This window comes from Eutrigla gurnardus (assembly GCF_963514095.1).
Source record: "Eutrigla gurnardus genome assembly, chromosome: 4".
NCBI lineage: Eukaryota > Metazoa > Chordata > Actinopteri > Perciformes > Triglidae > Eutrigla > Eutrigla gurnardus.
In genome coordinates, this window is record NC_139918.1 from 21,810,127 (window position 1) to 21,828,200 (window position 18,074).

The 18,074-nt window shown below is 41.2% G+C and overlaps 1 protein-coding gene across 4 annotated transcripts in view; it reads right to left on the minus strand.

The window, feature by feature from the left end:
* LOC311012872 (collagen alpha-1(XI) chain-like) overlaps positions 1-13,953 on the minus strand; it is a 74,120-nt gene extending 60,167 nt beyond the window's left edge. For all 4 annotated transcript variants that reach the window (XM_084008650.1, XM_084008649.1, XM_084008648.1 and 1 more), the window contains exons 1-4: positions 13,681-13,953; positions 7,951-8,115; positions 5,090-5,303; positions 3,877-4,039 (exon numbers count right to left, since the gene is read on the minus strand). In XM_084008650.1, the coding sequence (XP_083864776.1) occupies positions 3,877-4,039; positions 5,090-5,303; positions 7,951-8,115; positions 13,681-13,786 (648 nt within the window). In that variant the 5' untranslated portion in view covers positions 13,787-13,953. The remainder of the gene's footprint in view (positions 1-3,876; positions 4,040-5,089; positions 5,304-7,950; positions 8,116-13,680) is intronic.
* Positions 13,954-18,074: the final 4,121 nt, after the last annotated feature.

The following is an 18,074-nucleotide window of genomic DNA, read 5'->3' on the forward strand; positions in this document are numbered from 1 at the left end:
TTTGAACCATCTGCTTGCTTGTCTGCCTGCCCTTTCTACACATTCTCTCTCTCTCTTTCCTTGCTCTGCGCTTTCCATCAGCACCTTGTGTCCATTACTTACTGGCTGGGCTGAGACCAGTTCATGAGGGTCACAAACAAGGGACAAGGAGGTCAGATACAGGCACACGTTGCCAAAGACACTTTATAGTCTTCTGTTTGAAGACATGTTGACAATATCCGTGACTGGTGACCTTCTAAGTAACCGCGACACTCACACAAGTATTAATTAATGACTATATTCCGATTACATAAACCTAACCAGAAGATTTTTGTGATAAATACCGGAGGGTGAAAAGTGACTGAGGCAAATGAGAAACAGTCAGACCGTTTCTCTTCCTGCCAACACAACCATCAACAATGATTCACTTTAAGGCTTAGAGCCCATCTGAGTCTTGTTAGATTCCTCTGCCAAAGACTGTCCTGCTTGAGGGACAGCATTTTGGAACAATCTAGCATGCAGCGATGATTGACATACAAACAAACTATCTACCTCCTCACACACACACACTGTCATGCATGCTTGCACCTATGAAGAAACACACGCGTAAACGCACACTCACATACACCGACATAAAGCAAAGAACAAAAAAAAACACACCCTATCCTTTTAAACAGATTTGCATTAAAATGAGCAATGATTGAAATTCCGTGTGGCTTTTATTTAAAAGAAGAAAAAAAAAGAAGCAGAAGAACTTTTGGAGACCTGGTCAGTGAGCATATCTTTTAAACAGCCGTGCAATCTGAGCTCAAACCAAGCACACACTGATCATATTTTCCCCAAGCCTTCACTCTCCCCTGCGCTTCCAACTTTGACACCTGCTTATGCAATCTACTGCAGTAAGGTAGCCATGTGCTAGTGTGAAAGCTCACAGCCATCCTCTGTAATCAATGTGTGGAAAGGCTCCAAAGTGAGGAAGCTCAGGGCTTAGTGTACTAAACAGACATCATTTTTTAATCTATTTTCTCATAGTTGAAAATATACAATTCCTCAGATAAAGAGATAGAAGACCAGGTCTTGGATACATTCAGTGGAGCTTAGGTACAGGCCTTGAGATGGGGTGACTGTAAGGTTATGTTTATAGTAATGGACTTCCATTTTTGTCTGTAGCTATAGTGGGATCCATAAGAACACGTCAGAGGATCGTGGAACATGTTAGGATGTATCCACTTGGTACCATGAATAACCACAGGAATTTTAATGGAAACATTATATTTATTTTTATGTTGTTTTATGCATTGGGGAATGAAAATATGAACATTTACATTTAAGTGTAAATACTTAAGTGTAGAGGTTGAGTCAGGATTTGGGTGGCTGAGCATAAAGATGCAGGGGGGGAAACAGCAAGCCGTGCAAAAATACCTATTTAAAAAAAACGCTGACGCTCACTAACGTGTTGTATCTCGTTATCAGAGCTAATGCTGACTAAATTAGTTCCCTAGGCAAGATTTTAGCTGCTGACCCTTGCATTGCAGCCAATTCCACCCGTTTGGATGGATGGTGCACCTAGAATTTGCCTGTATGCCTTGGGCAGGCTCTGGTTCGTTATACATTGCAGAACTCAGTTACTTCACAGCCAACAGTGAAAACGAACGGTTCCAAGAATCACAATGAATTAAACATTTTGATTAAGCCATAATTTAGCATGTATCTTGATAAGATTTAAACATAAACACATCATATACCAGACCTTGGAAGAACTGGACTCAGTTAACTGATTGCGGGGAAGTTTCACATTTTCACATTGTGTTTATATACAGTAGATACAGTGTTGCAGCCAGCAGTGTTCCAAAAGGTTCCACAGCCTCCAAGGTTTTCTGATTGTAGTATACATATAACAGCTGCAGAATGGAAGTAGAATCCAAGCAAAAAAAACTCCAACGCAACACATGGCTCACATCTAATTTACAAAGCTGTTTTTATCTATAGGAATATACAGGAAAGAGCCAAGACCCTTGAGGCCAGCAAGAGTTTTTGCTATTAGCGGTGCTGTGTGCCTACAAGTAGCCAGTTTGCAATCAAAACATCTAGGCTTATCAAAGTGAAAATGATTGCATTTCTAGCTGGGCCACCACAACATAGCTATTGTGTGATACACTGATTAAAACCACCTTGGAAGATGCAAAAAAAACCCACAAAAAAATAACAACCCTTTGAAGAAAAAGCAATTATTTTCTCTTCTCTGGATTTTTAAAAATGAACAAGACAAATTATTCCACAATTCAACACAATTTAGTGTAATATATGTTTGAACAAAGAACACTCACAAAAACCAAATGGCCAGTACTAAACCAGCATTAAAAATAGAAAAGTCTTGGTGAAAGTGCTAGGCTACTTTTATCCACCCCACTCAAGTCCCAATTACCTTCATTAGAATCCCAACACTAATCGCTGTGGCTTTCACTCTTACCTTCTCATTATACGGTTGTGCTGTTTGTGCTTTTAATACAATGGCAAATGTCAAATGTAATTTGTTAATTGCATCCTGGCCTAAACCTGTGCTTACGTTTATAACTCTATATCTAGTAATGCAAACTGCTTGCCACAACTCAGTGAAGAAGGGTGGGATCCAAGTGGCTCCTCTGTGGAAATTCATGACTGACCTGGAGGCAAACATTTTGCAGGCTGTTCTACTTAGCAAGCATTCCACATGCAGACATCAAAGAGAGGCTATTGTCTTCGGAGCTAGCATTCAGCTCACTTTTTCTACTCATCTCACAGCTACCTTTGCTAAACCCATAGCTAGGACACCTTATAATCACCACCTCAGTTACCACACACCTCTGATTGCAAGCTCTGGTGGGCGGAGTTTTTGAGGGAATACTGTCAAATCATCTCAGGAAAAAAATGATAAAATCCATGTATCTTAAATAACACCCTGTCCAATACAAACAACTGAAGCCTATTAGACAAGTAAAATAATAAACTATACAAACAAATCTAAACCAGTGTTTAGAGGAATAAAAGCACTTTCAACAACACGCTGTGCAAGTAGTCTTTCCACAGACATTGCCCACTATGACTCTTGCCAAGCATAGAAAGCCAATTTTGCTAGTCTGGCCAATAAAATTCACCATTGACTGTACGCACATGTTAATAAAAGACAAATAAAAAATGTCTGGCATTTGGACTTTAAGTATTAATTACTGATTAGTCCCTTTTCAAACAGCAGAATGGAGAAATAGTAGGTATCTAGGCAAGGTTTACATGCTGCCTCCAAACTGCATTTTATTTGTGAAAGCCAATCCTGCGAAGGTGATGGACACATCATGAAGCAGACTCTTTGCTGAAATGTGTTGCATCTCTCCAAGAAATGAAGACAATAATAACAATATGTGTAGCCATTGATATTAATCCTACTTAAGTTCTCTGCAATGATACAACCAGGGGGCATTTATGGACTTGTTCACTTTCTTGTCTACATTTAAATGAGAAGATTGTTAACACATCTCATATAGCTATGTATTAAGTATGAAGCTGGAGTTAGCTTGGGTTAGCATAAAGACTGGACAGGCGTGACCCTCTTCTAAGTTCAAAAATAGTCCTGTCGATGCATATAGCTTATCACTTTGCACCTAATTTACTCTATAGATAAAAATAAGATAATAAAATAAATGTAATAAAGAATGCTAACACAAGCTAATCGCCTCGTGACTCAAGCTAAACACTTCAAACATAAACATGAGTGTGGCATCCATCTTCTCCTCCAACTCTTGACAAAAAAAAGCAAACAAGTGTATCTGCACAATGTCAAACCGTTCCTTGAAACCCATTCACGCCGTAGTCGTCACATTGCAGCTTAACCAGGTTAACAGGATTGAAATATGGCAGCCTTACCTCAAACACTTCGTCATCCAGGATTCTCGTGCCAAACACAGTAATGCCTTCTGTGTTGATGACGGCCCGGTCACCTCTGCCGAGAGGCCTGGTCACTTTCTTTTTACAGTCCACGATGATGGTGACGCTCTTCTTCTCCACGCTGATAGCGACGCGATGCCATCTGTGCAGCAGGTGAGCAAAGTAGGTCAGAAATACAACCAGGATGCTTTGGCCCTGTCTATACTTTCAGGAAAAGGACCACAGCCTAGGGTTAAAAGAATATTGTGACATTTTGGGAACGCACTGGGATAGAAACCACTCTTGTGCTGTGCTAGCAGCTGATTAGCCTAGCTTAGGCTGATGTAAATGTTTATGCTAAGCTAATCATCTGCTGTAACTACATATTTATTGTACTTTCCTAAATATCTCTCTGCATTTAAGTAAGTAAGTGTATTTCTAAATGAATGAGAAAAGCCTTTACAAACTAACAAATTATTTTAAAAAAATAAAAAAATGCCGTTAATATCAATGCATTTTGTCGGGTTTGCTCATAAATACAGAAGCTTTCCTAGTTCAACTACAAGCTACATATCAGGTTGATATCAAAATTGTAAATAAATGTGATGATTGTGCAGCATTATAATCTATTACAGAAAACAGCCATGCATGGGACTGTTTCTGTTAGCACTTGTGCAAATGATTGATGGCAACATTTAACAGTGATTTGTATCAGCGTCAATGGGCAGCTATGCAATTTATGAAGATCCTGACTGCATATCAGTGTATAAAACTGCTGGAAATACTCTGGAAAAGAAAAGCCTGTCATCAAATTGCTGCCAGCGATTTATTTGCCATTAATGTCTGACTTGTTCCATATGGCATTAATGACTGAACAAACATAACATGACAATAAATCCTCAGAGCTGTTGAGAAGGCTAGAAGCGTTAACTACTGAGTGCTTGAGAAAATATATTAAGCAGATTGGTTTTGTTCAGCATAAAATATACCCTCGAAGCTTTGATAAAGGGCTCAAGATGAGCCTCAAACTGTGCCTCTTTGCTCTTAAGCCTCTCACACAAGCTTCACAAAATACTTGATATCTTATATTCAATACTGAAATGGGACAAAGGCGAGCAAAAAAAAACAAAAAAAAAACAGGGGATATAAAAATCTACCACCCACATCTGACCCAACGTGTCCAAGCCCTCTTGAGAAGCAGTCGGTCACTTACTTGCCGTCAGCAAGGTTGATGGAGCGGAACAGGGGGTACTCCTCCGGGGCAGGCTTGCCATGCTGGTCCTCGTACAGGAAGACAGGGGCACGGCCCACCTCCACGCCGAGCTGTTGGATGCCTTGCTGGTTGTACACGGACAGCAGGAAGGACTGGAGGCCAGTCTTTGGCTTGATGGTAAACAGGATGGAGAAATCTTCGGGGAAAACTCCTCCTGGAGGTTTAACAAGCAGCAGGCAGGTGGGTTGGTGTGTTGGTAAAAGACCAATGGTTACTTAGTTAGAACATCTAGGTAACTGCACATTTTTGTCAGAGGCTATGACAGCATTGCTCCAATTTAGATTCATACTATTATGGTAACACTGTCTGAGGAAGTTGCAGAGAAGGTACTAAAAGGGTCCTACCAACACGGACCCTATTTTCACACATTTTTGTGTCTAAGTGAGTAATTGGGAAAACAATTTCTGAAAATTGGTCCAGCATTCAGTGAGAACTCTACAGCTGGCAGCTGCTCCACACGCTGCAAAGTAACCGCTCAGGGCAATTCCACACCATCAATTTACGTTGACTAAAACTGCTTTTTTCTTCCCACCGACTGGTTCAGATCGTGTCTGACAACATTTGGAAACTGACGACGTGCCTCGTGAACGCTTGATCCGGTCTGTTTGTTATTGTGTCATGTGAGTTGTTTTTCAAGCAAGAGTTGGTTGGACACAATAACAAATAGAAAAGCGTTTTATTTCACTGTTGGGTCCTTTCTATACTGTTGCGAGGCACTTTTCTTATTTCAATCTGAGTCCATCAGTGGCAAAAGCAAGCACTTTTAGTGGATGTGCTTTGACAGGGAGGAGTTGCCCGAGCGATCACATTGCCACCTGTTAAGCGGCTGCTGCCTGCAGCGTTCTCCAAAATCTGATCAGTTCATCTTTGAGTGTGTTTGCTTTTGTGCCAAATTCTATTCACATTGCATTCACGAGAATGGACCTGACAGATGTGAGGTCACAGTGACCTTTGACCGCCAAATTTCAGGTGGACGATTCAATGCGAGACACATTCTGTATTGTTATTTACAGAATCTACCTTCAACAAGGGCAATTGTATTGTAATGGCTAAATTGAATAATGGCAAGCTTGTTAGCTCTCTGACTTTCTCTCCTCACATTAAACACCAACGTCTAGACAACTGGACCAGGAGCAGTGTTTATTAAGGAAGCTGAGAGAGACCTTGGCATTCCCTGAAAGGACTCAGTGGTGATGATGTAGCCACAATAATTTTACAAGGTGTAGTAAGTACAAAAAAAACCCAGTTTTTTAAAAACATAATAGCTGGTTTGAATGTCAAAATAGTTAATCCTGATCAAATAAAATAATTTTGACTGAGGACAATTTTACACCTTGCTTCCATTGCTCCTCCAACACCTCAACTCTAAAGCTTAATTATAGTCTTCAAATGTCTGAAAATATAAAGTGGGCTGGCAGCTTACGCCAAAAGTCACAGAAATGTAGTACTAATATCTCATTTTTTCTTTCTTTTTTTTCTCTTTCTTTCTTTTCTTTCAAGAATCAAGCCAAACCCACCAGACTGGGACAGTTTATTCAACAGCACTTAGCTAATATATTTCGAGACACTTTCTTGCCAAGTTGGTTTTAAGTAGGACACGTTGCCCCATAAAAAAGAACCAGGCCTCCAATGGATGTGAATTTTATTGTTTTATTATAACGCAATGTATTTTCACTTAAATGCTGTATGTTTCATAGTTCAGCTGTTAAAAAAAGCAACTGGCAAGATTGAAAATTTACAAAATATAAATTTTCAACTGTGACCAGCTCATTGGTTTTCTACAGCCCAGAGTAATGACAGAAGTCATGTTCCCTACAGCTCATTATTCAATCTTCGGGTTAGCTTAGGTGTGAGTGTAGAACCAAATGGTTACGCAATGGCTTTTTTTTTTGTTTGTATCTCTAAGTGGACTCAATCCTAATGAAAAAATGTGGCTTTATTTCTCACAAACAGCCAGGGAGTAGACATTAAATCAGGTGATACAGACTCACTATAAAAAAGAACCCCTGCTAGATTTCACTCCTTCAGCCAAACAGCGCACTGGAGTCTACCGGCAATCAAACTTAAGGACATTTACTTTGTTCACAAGATCAGTCCACAAGACATCAAAAGAGATATTCCTCTCAATGATTTAATGGAATACATTGTTGGTTTTGGTTCACCGAAATATCGCTCATCCCCTTTGGGCTCTTGGAGAATACTGAAACACCAATGCATTCAACACATCTTCGAGAAAAGAATTGCTTTTTAGAAGACAGGTGTTGATGGGTTTCATAATTATATTTATATTTTGCCATTACGTTGTTCAAGACAACAAACAAAACCATCTGTTGAATGTATCCAACACTTTGGTTTATGACCAAATCCCTGCAAAATTCATGACACTCCCATTGTCCTCAGTTGTACTTTGTGTTAAATTTTGTTAAGTGCTAATTAGCAAATGATATCATGCTAAAATGCTAAACTTGGACAGTGAACATGGAAAAAACCTTCTTAACATCATTGTGAGCTCGTTACCATGCCGATGTTAGCATTGAGGTGAAAGCACCACTGTGTATAAGCAAAGGCTCCCATCACAAAATATGGTGAGACATCGTGAGATATTTGAATTTCATGAAATTTGCCCCAATATATTTAAGGTGTAAGATAATAGTGTTTATTCACTACTGAACAGTGAGGAAGTGATCGTCAGTTTACATCAACAGTAATAATTTAGTTATTTTTTGTTTTTCTTTTGTTCAGAGCAGCCAATTTGGCAAAGCTGCCAAATGTAATGTGTGGGCAGGAAGCAGTGAAGTTACCTGGGAAGAGCTGTTTGGTTGGAGCGCTGATCTGAGCCTGTTTTCCCACTCTGTAAGCGATGTCGGGTTTGGATCCTCTCCGGACTGTGCAGAAGCCCGTTGTTTTCCGTACTCCTTCAGGAGAACTCTGGAAGTCCAGAGCCTTCAGTACGTCTACTGGTTCAGCTGGGGGCAGAACAAAGAATTGATAACATGACCCAATGATACTACATCTGCATAGCTAATAAGCTCATTAGTGCATTTGTCCAAAAGTGCTTAGTCAGCGTTCCCCATTTGGTTGGGACACTCTTTGTCTTTGTTCCCACCTGAAAACATGTTTTTTTTTTATGAGTTTTATTTCTTGTATTTTTGTATGCTTTCATACTTCCAAAGGCATATGTGAAAACACGCTGTTGTTTAGATTGGAAAACATGACTTTCACAGACATTCTCTGCTCGAATAAAATGAACATTAAAAAATATTACGTATTAAAAATACTCGCTATAGGCTGCAACAAGAAGAAATTAAACTAATTACACAGAAATCTACTATGACGCAGTATTAGTTCACATGCTGTAAACGCTGCATGCCATGTTACAGTACTCTGTACGCATATTTCAACAGCAAACAGAAAAACGAATAGAGGCTGGCATTTTGATGATAAGTCAACATTTGCGCCTATTAACACCCCTTGCTTGTGGGCCAAATCTGTCAGTTCGACGAGTTGTTGGTTTATGAGCTACCTTGTCGGGGGAGCAGTAAAAATGTTGGTAACCATTCAGAAGACGTAAGTGCCCCCCCTCCCCCTGCACCCAAAGCCACAGCATCTGTGGAATGATAAGACTCACTGCTGCTGATGACTGGGTCTTGGGAGCAAGGGGAGTGCAGAAGGGGGCAGCTTAACAGGTCTCTTAACACTACTAGACTCTATTCTATCAATGGACCTGGCACTCAGGGTTTGGACTGCAGTACAGTGCAGTTATTAACACCAATTCTCATTTCTGCTCCAACTCATTACCCACAACTTCTGTCTCTGTCCCATTCTGTGAACCTTTTCCTCTTCAATCCCCATCTCGCCCATTCCCCGCAGCAGGTCACCAGTTATAGTGCGATTACAGGGAATTTAGCCTAATAGGGTATGTTTTAAGGCGAGCGTTGACGTGCGGCGCATCGTCATTCCAGATTTAACGCGTGTCTGCCTGAGGCTGAATGCACTTTAAAATATCCAATAAGAAGGGGGCTGTTAATTCCTGGTTTGAACTAAATTGTTTCAGTGTGAATTGTTAACTGTGATCCATTCGCTGTCAAACACACATGCACACAGTTCTGCAACATTGCGCTCTAAGAAAATAGTGGATGTGGTCACTTTTTAAGTTGACACTGAAAAGTGTGAGAGAAAAAATCTCGATAGAAATCCTACAATTTTTCTTTTTTCTGTATGTTTCCTGCAGATGTGTCTTATATGCAAACTGACTGAGACATTTAATGGCTGAAAAATCTGTCTGTCCTCTGCTGGACAAATGACAGGATGATAGTAAACGCTAAAATGTAAAACAATATGAGATATTAAGACAAAAACAAAACATTTTCTAACATGAGCACCATAAGCTATTGATCAAACCAGAATGCTGTGGCGGCAAAATCTCTGAGTAACAAAAGTGAGGGAGGGAGTTTTATTGCTCCAACTATTGAATACACAGCAATTCCTTCCTCCTAAAAGATACAGTCACACTTTAAATTATGATTATTTATTTGTTGCAGAGGGACCTCTAAATGAAAGTTGGTGATTTAAGTACTTATATGTTGGCGTTCACTTAAAACAGATTTCAGATCAAAAGCATTCCCAGCATTTGCTTGTAGTTTATTGAGATTCACCACATGTAATAAGGTCTCTGTGCTGTTGAACTGTTAATACTAGATTTACATTTACAAACTGGGCCAGAAACCTTTTTTTTTAAACCCATCTAAGAAGCAAATATGAAAAGTTAACAGAGGTCCAATGAAGAGAATACAATTTCAACTTCAAATCAAAATTAGCACAACCCCAAGCTTCTTGTTTAACTATTACAAAACGCACGGCAGCACGAACCAGCACAAACCAGCACAGACAACACATTATTCATGTCATGACTTTGCAGTGAGTCAAGAGGCAGGATGTGTCCTCTTTTCAAAAGGCCCAGCTATGATAAACAATGTCTGCATGGTCGGCTTAAAATCGCAATGGGGAGTTAAGGCCTTAAGGAATGGGAGATATCAGGCTTAATGTGAAATCTCCCTTCCTTGAAAATAAATTTAAGATTCATGTGTTTGATATCGTCTTGAAAGCATTGTGGGAAAAATAATTTCAATGGATCAGGCAGAAGACTTTCTTGAAATTCACATTTGCAGGAAATCTCCTCATCCGCCTTATAATACTCCAGAAAAAAGCATGGAACGGAAAGAACACTCGGTCAAGAGATGTAGATTAACCAAAAACTGCAAAACTCCCACCTAACATTGATGGTAGGAATATTATTTAAAGGTATATAATGCAAGAAAGCACCCCCAAAAAAAAGAGCTCAAGGATTTTATTACAAAAATATGCACTTATTTACATTTTCTGGGTTTTTTTGTTAGTAATGTGGCACGTGAAGCCAGGAAGTGCTGATTATGCAGTTCCTGTTCACTTTAAGTACCCAGGAGGGGGTCTGATGGGTGGAGCTAGAAGTCCACATGCTGAACCCATTATGGCGCTGGCACCACTCCCTACACCCTCCCTCCCCAACTAAAACATACATGAGCCTAAACGGAGAAGGCCCCATCCCTGTAGCTACTTCTCCTGTGACCAGAAAAACAACAGCTTGAGTGGTGAATCAAACTGGCCTGATTCGAGCACATGCTCAGGGGCCGTGTCGGGAGTTTTAGCTCACTTGAAGTTGTGCAGATCTTCTCTTTAAGTGATGGAGAGGACTGGAGTAATTAAGCCTGATACGAGTCCAGTTCACCTGATGCCACAGCTCATGAATTTAACTTGTAAAGAGCATTAGCATCGAGAAAGCTACACTTCTGGGGAAAATCAAGCAAATCAGAAGGTTTTTGTTCTTTTGATTTCTATTAAATTCAGTTCCAAAGTATGATCAATGGAGTGAGATCATTAGAGAGTTAAAAGGCTTTATGACTGACACAGCAAAAAAGAGCAGTTTAACAGACACGGGGTTTGTTGTGTCCTTAAGAGTACCAGACTCACATCTGACTCGAATGCAGACAGAATAAAACCCAGGTACCGAAGGCCAAGATTCAAACCTCGCACCAAATGCCTCATAAAAAAGAAAATAGTCTGTGGCTCTTCTGAATATTGTCCCAAGTACAGAGCTACTGGTTCTTGAAAAAAGAAAGAAAGCTTGGACTAAAGGTCTCTTTGTGAGTTTCAGAATGCCTTTCTGCATTACTGCATACCTCAAGGCCTCATATATTCCAGATGTGCTGAATTGGCCAAGGAACCCCCCCCACCCCCACCACACACTCACGCCCACCCGCACCCCTGACTCTTCAGCCCCTCTCCTTCCACAACCGTCACTTCACAGAAGTCCTGAAAAACAGGCAATATCCCCAAACCATTAAAGATCCCAAATGAGTAAGCATAGATGTTAAAAACGCTCTCGGGCTTTGTAGGAGGCAGTGTGCCATACACTCAACGCACCCTTCTTCCATGGTTAAAAAGGAATAAATCATATTCTAATGATAAGGATGAAAACCACAAGAGAGAGCAGAAGACGCATCTCTCATGCTCGAGGTACCAAAGCAGCCTCAGACGAGCCACAGTCTCGTCTGAGGAGTAATCGCCACTCTCTGATTTTTAATGACACATCTTTCCCCGACTGCTGTCGAGGACTTGTGATATTCTATCTGCCATGTTAACAAGCTACTCACATGACAAAGAAGTGTGATTTCCCCCTGAGGCGGTGAGGCATGCAGTGACAGGAGTAACCTGTTAAAATCATTACAGCAATTTCACCAGAAGAGACCCCTCATATGTTAAAATGCCGCGTTCGGCTGTGAAGTCAAAATTTCCGATCCTCTCCAACTCATAACTCATCTGAGCCATATAAGGTTTGATGTTTAAGTCGAGGCTTGTGATTAACTTTTCAATCTGTGACACGCTGATTTAGCATCCCTGCGGTCGCAGCGGCAGCAGCAGCATCTCGGCATGTCTTGTCTGTCTTTTCTGTGTCACTGGTTTCTGCTGAGAGTTGGCACCAAGAGGCAGCAATTACAGTGCAGTGGAGAGGCTGTAAATGTTTGCGAGCACATCATGCAATTATGGTCCGTTTAAATATCAGTCAGGGTGAAGGAAGATGGGCAACGGGCAAGACGTGCCACTGTGGTGTTCGCTTTTATGAGCTTTCCATATTTTGGGGGGCGCCCCAGTGCTATATGCCCTATGCTGACTGATTTCATTATGAGTCATAGGCAGCAAAACTGATTGTTCAAGATGGGGTGGGGCTTAAGCGACACATTCCACAAATCACCAACTATTGCATATTAGTCTCTGAATAACATTTCCATTTAGAAATTTCCATAATTTTTTAAAAGAACTAGTCTTTTGGCTCTGATACAGGAAGGCATTATATTGAAAGGTTGCATAATAACCGATCTGATGTCAAAACCACAAATATTAAAAAGCAACATGCATCCAACTTTGACACACACAAATGTATCCTGGCTAAAGCCACACTGCGGTATGGATGACTCTCAGTCCTTCCTAGACAAAAGGAAATATGAAAAAAGTAGTTAATGTGACCCACATATGTGTTTTTAAAGCAAATACTTCAGATTTTTTTTTCTCTTTTTTCCATCAACGCCCCTTCTTGGACTTAGTGGGAGACTGGATAATGTGGAAAGATGGTGATCCTTCAGGCCAGAATATGAATTTCACTTCCAGAATTCCACAGTTGCGTGCCCAGTGTATTTTATTCAACACAAGCCTTTAAGTTTAAAGTTACACTGTGCTACAATAAATATATGAAAGCAGCTTAGAACCAATTAGCCAAAATAAATAAATATGTTTTGTCCAATTTTATGCCTTTTGTGAATTTGATGCAACGATTAAGCTCTTCACTAATATTTCAGGAAAACGTAATACATTGTTTGTGGGCTACTGTTTATGATGCCAGATGCAGTGTGTTAAAGTAAATGGGTTTTCAGTAGTACTGCCAAGTGGTTAAGTGGAACACAAATACACAAAGATTGTGGGTTTTTTTATCGTGTAAACTTCCAAAAATGATCCAGGGGAATGCAAATTAGAGTATCAGACCACAGTGACAGTCGGCCTCTCCTCGCTGACCACACCTGGGTGTCTGTTGGTTTGTGCCAAGGATCCATCCAAATGAAATACACAAACATCATGCAGGTATAACCTGTATGCTTCAAGTTTCATTTTATAGTCACTTTGTGGGGGACGCAGTAGACCCGAGTTAAAGTCACCGGAAACTTGGATGCAGGTGCAATCGTGTGACATGGGCTCAGTTTGGTGTCACTCAATAAATATATTAAAAAAAACTTTTAAAAAAACTTTAAAAAGACTAATAAGTCATCATCACGAGATAAATCCCCTCGAATATAAAACATGTTCCTTTGTTTAAGGTGGTAAAGTTCTACTTAGCAGCTTGTTAACTGACTAACTATAGTGACTTGGTGAGCCAGCTGTTTGGCAGCCTGCTCCATTAAAAAGTTGCCCCCTACATTGACCTGTTTATCGGTGCAGCGTCTTACCTGCTCGGACACTGGCAGCTTGCAGAATGAAAATTAACGTGACCGCGGCGATTAGCGTCGAATCCCATTTCGTTTTCCACCTGGCGGTCCACCTTTTCACCTCCATGACGTGCGCGCGCGGCAACTTAAAAAAAAAATTAAAACAAAAAAAAAATATCAAACTCGGTCCCTTCCACAATCCACAAAAAGTGTGCTTATACTAGAGCGCCATGTGTGCGAGTCTACGGGTGTTTTTCCTCACAGCGAGAGCGGGCCCTTCAGATGCGCTCCCCCTTAAGCCCAGCTCTCAGACTGATGCTGAAGGGCTTTCATGAAGAAGAGGGGGGGAGAGGGGAGGGAAAAGCGCAAAACCACTCGGTTCCCTGAGAGTTGCGCACCGTTAGGAGGCTGGACAAAACGCCCCAACGCTGAACCCGAACCGACAGCGAGATACTGACACTGGAAAATCCTCCGCTCATCAAATCATGAGTCGGGGAAGTTGAGTAGGGCCCCGCCCACAACCACCTCTGTGCAACAGCATTAAGCGGAGCATCATCCCCAAGCAGCCCGACTACAGGAGACAGCGCAGTGTACTATCTTTTTACAAAGAGTCAAAGGAAAATATCACAACAATATGAAAGGAAGAAATAAGCTTATAATGATGGCCATGGGGAAGCTACAGCTAAACTAAATGCAAATAAATTAGTCGGGTGGAGCTGTGAGAAGTGCCCGAATAGTATAGTCCAGTTAAATAAAAAAAAAGCCACAATGGCCAAAAGTAAATGTTTTCCAGACTTTAGGAGTTTCCTCGAGAAGCCCTTAGATCTTTCTATTTTTCTTCCTTTCTTTTTTTTTCTCTCCTGAGGCCTGAAAGTAATTAACGAGATGGCTGGGACAAAAGCACAGGTGGAAGCTTAGAGTCCTCTATTTGGTTTTCCTTGTGTACGACGATTCAACAGTGCGATGGCAGCCGTTGTAGCACAAACCTAAACCACATGTCGGGGAAAAAAATGTCACTGTTTATGTGTTTTGTCACAAGGCAGAAATAACCGTAGGCTTAGCGGATAGTCCTATTTCGCATGTAAACAGCACTGTGCAGGTAATTAAATAGTTCAGTTTAGAACAAATGAAGAAATAAGAAGAAAAAATAGCAGATTAATGACTAGTCATCTGGACTTCCTTTGAAAATCAGGTTGAATGCTGTTGTGCGTGCTAAGCGTGGCTTCGATAAGTTGTTTTAGACTCCAGGGTGTGCATGGCTAGTGGTCGGATTTATTCGGGCCATGAACTTTGCAAAGCATATTCACATTTCAAAACACATTTACATCTGGTTGCAACTTGGTAAAACCACAGTTTTCAACTGTGGGCCACTGTGCAGCTCTACTAAGGAGACACCTTGCTCATGGGCACTTTGGTGGCAGTTGCTGGGGATGTAAACTGGTAACTTTTATTTTAATAGATGACGGCTGTCTCTGGACCTGAGTAGCTTGAAGATGACATTAAAAGTATGTTTAAGACAACCAAACAACTATCAATGGGTGGAAAATCGACTGTTAGTGTTATAAACAAGACGGGTGTATGCTAGCAGCTCTGTGAAGCTGCAGAGGCACAGCTGTGCTTTGAGCTAAACATTAATGATCGTGTTCGCAGGTTAGCGTGTTAGCATTTGCAAGAAGTTCTAAACACAAAGTCGATCTGAGGCAAATATTTAGACATAAACAAAATAAATAATACAAACATTAGCAAATCTGCTCTGATGGTGGTGCAAGAGGAAAAGGAAAGGAATCACCAACATTATTGACATTCATCCTGAAGGCCACAAGGATGTCTTTGGCAAATTTCATTGCAATCCATCCAACAGTTTTCCAAGAAGAAAAGAGCGTCTAGGATCTACGACTAACTTTAGGAAATCCTGTGGCAGTCAATCTAGTAGATGTTGTGATATTTCACAGGGAAGGTGAAAAGTTTGATCTGCTAGCGGCGCCGGAGGGAAAATCAAGTTTTTTTTATATTAAAGTTAGTAGTCTTCATCCTCTGGGGACCATGAATGTCTGCACAAAAGTTTATGGTAATCTGATCGGCAAAATGCGTATAGTCTGGTTAAAAAAGACAAACACGCATAATCAATGGATTGAAAATTGCTAGTGTAAGTGATTCTCACTTTTGGAACGAATGCTTTGGAGGAGATTATTCGCTAAATGGTGCACTTTTTGCCAATCATACTCAAAAATGAGCAGAAAGGGGTCACTGTTCAAAATGCTAGGTGGGACAGAATCAGCTCCTTCACTAATGATGGAACATCTGAACTACAGTCTTTAATGTATCATTATTTTATCTATGACCCGATGTGATGACCTCGTGCTTGTTCAGCAGTAAAAAAAACAAAAAACTTTTCTTGAACATTGTCTGGCTGTGCTTATTGCTTTCCTGGCAGACGGTTGGCTTTTTTGTCATTTTGGTTTCAAGTTGTTTGGCAGAAAATGTCAGAACCTCTTGTTCATGTTGCTTCCCCGGGACCGTGGCCCGAAATGTTTGGTTTAATTTGACGAGTCCTCCCGCGTTGGCAGAAGGGAAATCTAAACAGCCGAAATACAAGGTCTTCAGTTTTCCCTTCAAACAGGACTCGGACCAGCCAACAAAATCTACTGAAAGGCGTCCAGCTGCTCCTTATAGAATCCCGTCTCCTGGGACAGTCTACAATTTTCAGGAAGACTTGAATCGAGAGCTGCCCTCTCTGTAGTTGGAAGCATATGATTACAACTGATGCATTGACCGCCAATGTGTGCAGAGATGACATTGTATAATTATTCTATAATAAGTCTCTACTCCCTGAAGGTTCAACCCAGAGCAGCTATAAAAACAAAAATGTCATGAAAATGTTGCCCGGTGGCTGTGTTTTTTCTATCGGAGGCAGCTTTTAATTCGACTGCTTTCGAGTTTCATATTCTTCGCGCTGCTTTTCAAAAAAATGGTAGATGGATGAACATCGTTGCAGATTTAAGGCGGGTCCACACCGCACCGACTGCCCGAGTCGCGTCGGTAAATGAAGTTGGGCTACTTAATATGGCCGACTCGAATGGCGGATTACACATTTGAATCGGCTGAAATGAACGCCGACGTGGGCCGATTCGAGCGACCACACCAAGGAGACTCATGTCACGGACGCCGACTCTCTCAAAGACGCCGATTTTCGGTCCGGTGTGTGGACCCGCCTTTACAGTCACTTGAGTTCAAGAGCCAAAGAGCAAAACCTCTCTCAAATAAACGGCCGACACTTTTTCAATGTTTGTGATGCATATGAAACACAATTCGCTGTCCAGGAAACAACTTGCTATTAAATGGGCAGCTCACTGATGACTGTTATTTGCTTCCACCACATGCTAGTCGGCAACCCTGGCTCACATAGAAATTTAGGAGGTCCTCGAAGTTCACTCAAACGACGGTCAGCCCTTTAAACCCATAGTCTCCAGAGGATTCCCTTCATCAATATGCCAAAACAGCTGCAGTAAGAACAAAGTCTAAAGCAGGTCTTCTGATCTCAGACGTCCTCTGCCAGATCACAAGTACATGTAACCTCCTCGTTGCGAGAGATTATAAAGCTAGAAGGCAAGCGTGTGGCTTGGGGGTGGAGAGGGATGCATGCTAGACACTGCCGACCGCATAACCGCTGAGTGGAATGTATGTTTGTCTGGGCCTGCTTATTAAAGGTGCATGTGGTACCCAGACAGCCTCACCTAGGAGGGGTTGGCTAGGAGGTGGGAAGGTGTGCTTTCACTTTCAAATGTTGTGAGCTGACCTGGTTCTACACGCCGACACGGTGCACAAGGGAGCAAAGACACAGCCGGTGCAACACCAGAGGAGACGGCATCGTTGGTATCTGTGTCAAACGATCATATTTCAGGAGAAATATAATAAAAACTGAATTTTATAGCACAGGTCTCTTTTTAGCACACCATGAACACTGTCTTTGATGTCCTTCTCAGACGTGGACAATGTAATTAAAAGAATGAGAATCCGCTGAAACATACACAAACTAGTTAGTTATTCGCCTTTTGATACCGTGATATTTAGCATGCCACAAAAAGTTTTAGTTAAACCCAATACACGATATGTTAAATCCAGCATTCCAAAAATAATCGGATGTACTACTGCACCTTGTCATGCATCGCAGGATGCAAGCCAGCATGCTTCTCTGGTTATTCTGACCCACAATCCTCGGCTGAGCCGAAGATATATCACACTGACTACGCTACTGAGAGAGAACAGACAGATAGAAGCCTGATGACAGCTCAGTGAAAACTTAGCGGCTCTGATTGTGAAGGATTTATGAGCAAGAGGGTAAAAATCCAAGCAGTGTTATGACAAGTATTATGCACTATTCGTATGCTTACCGCATGCAGCAGTTCGTAAAATGT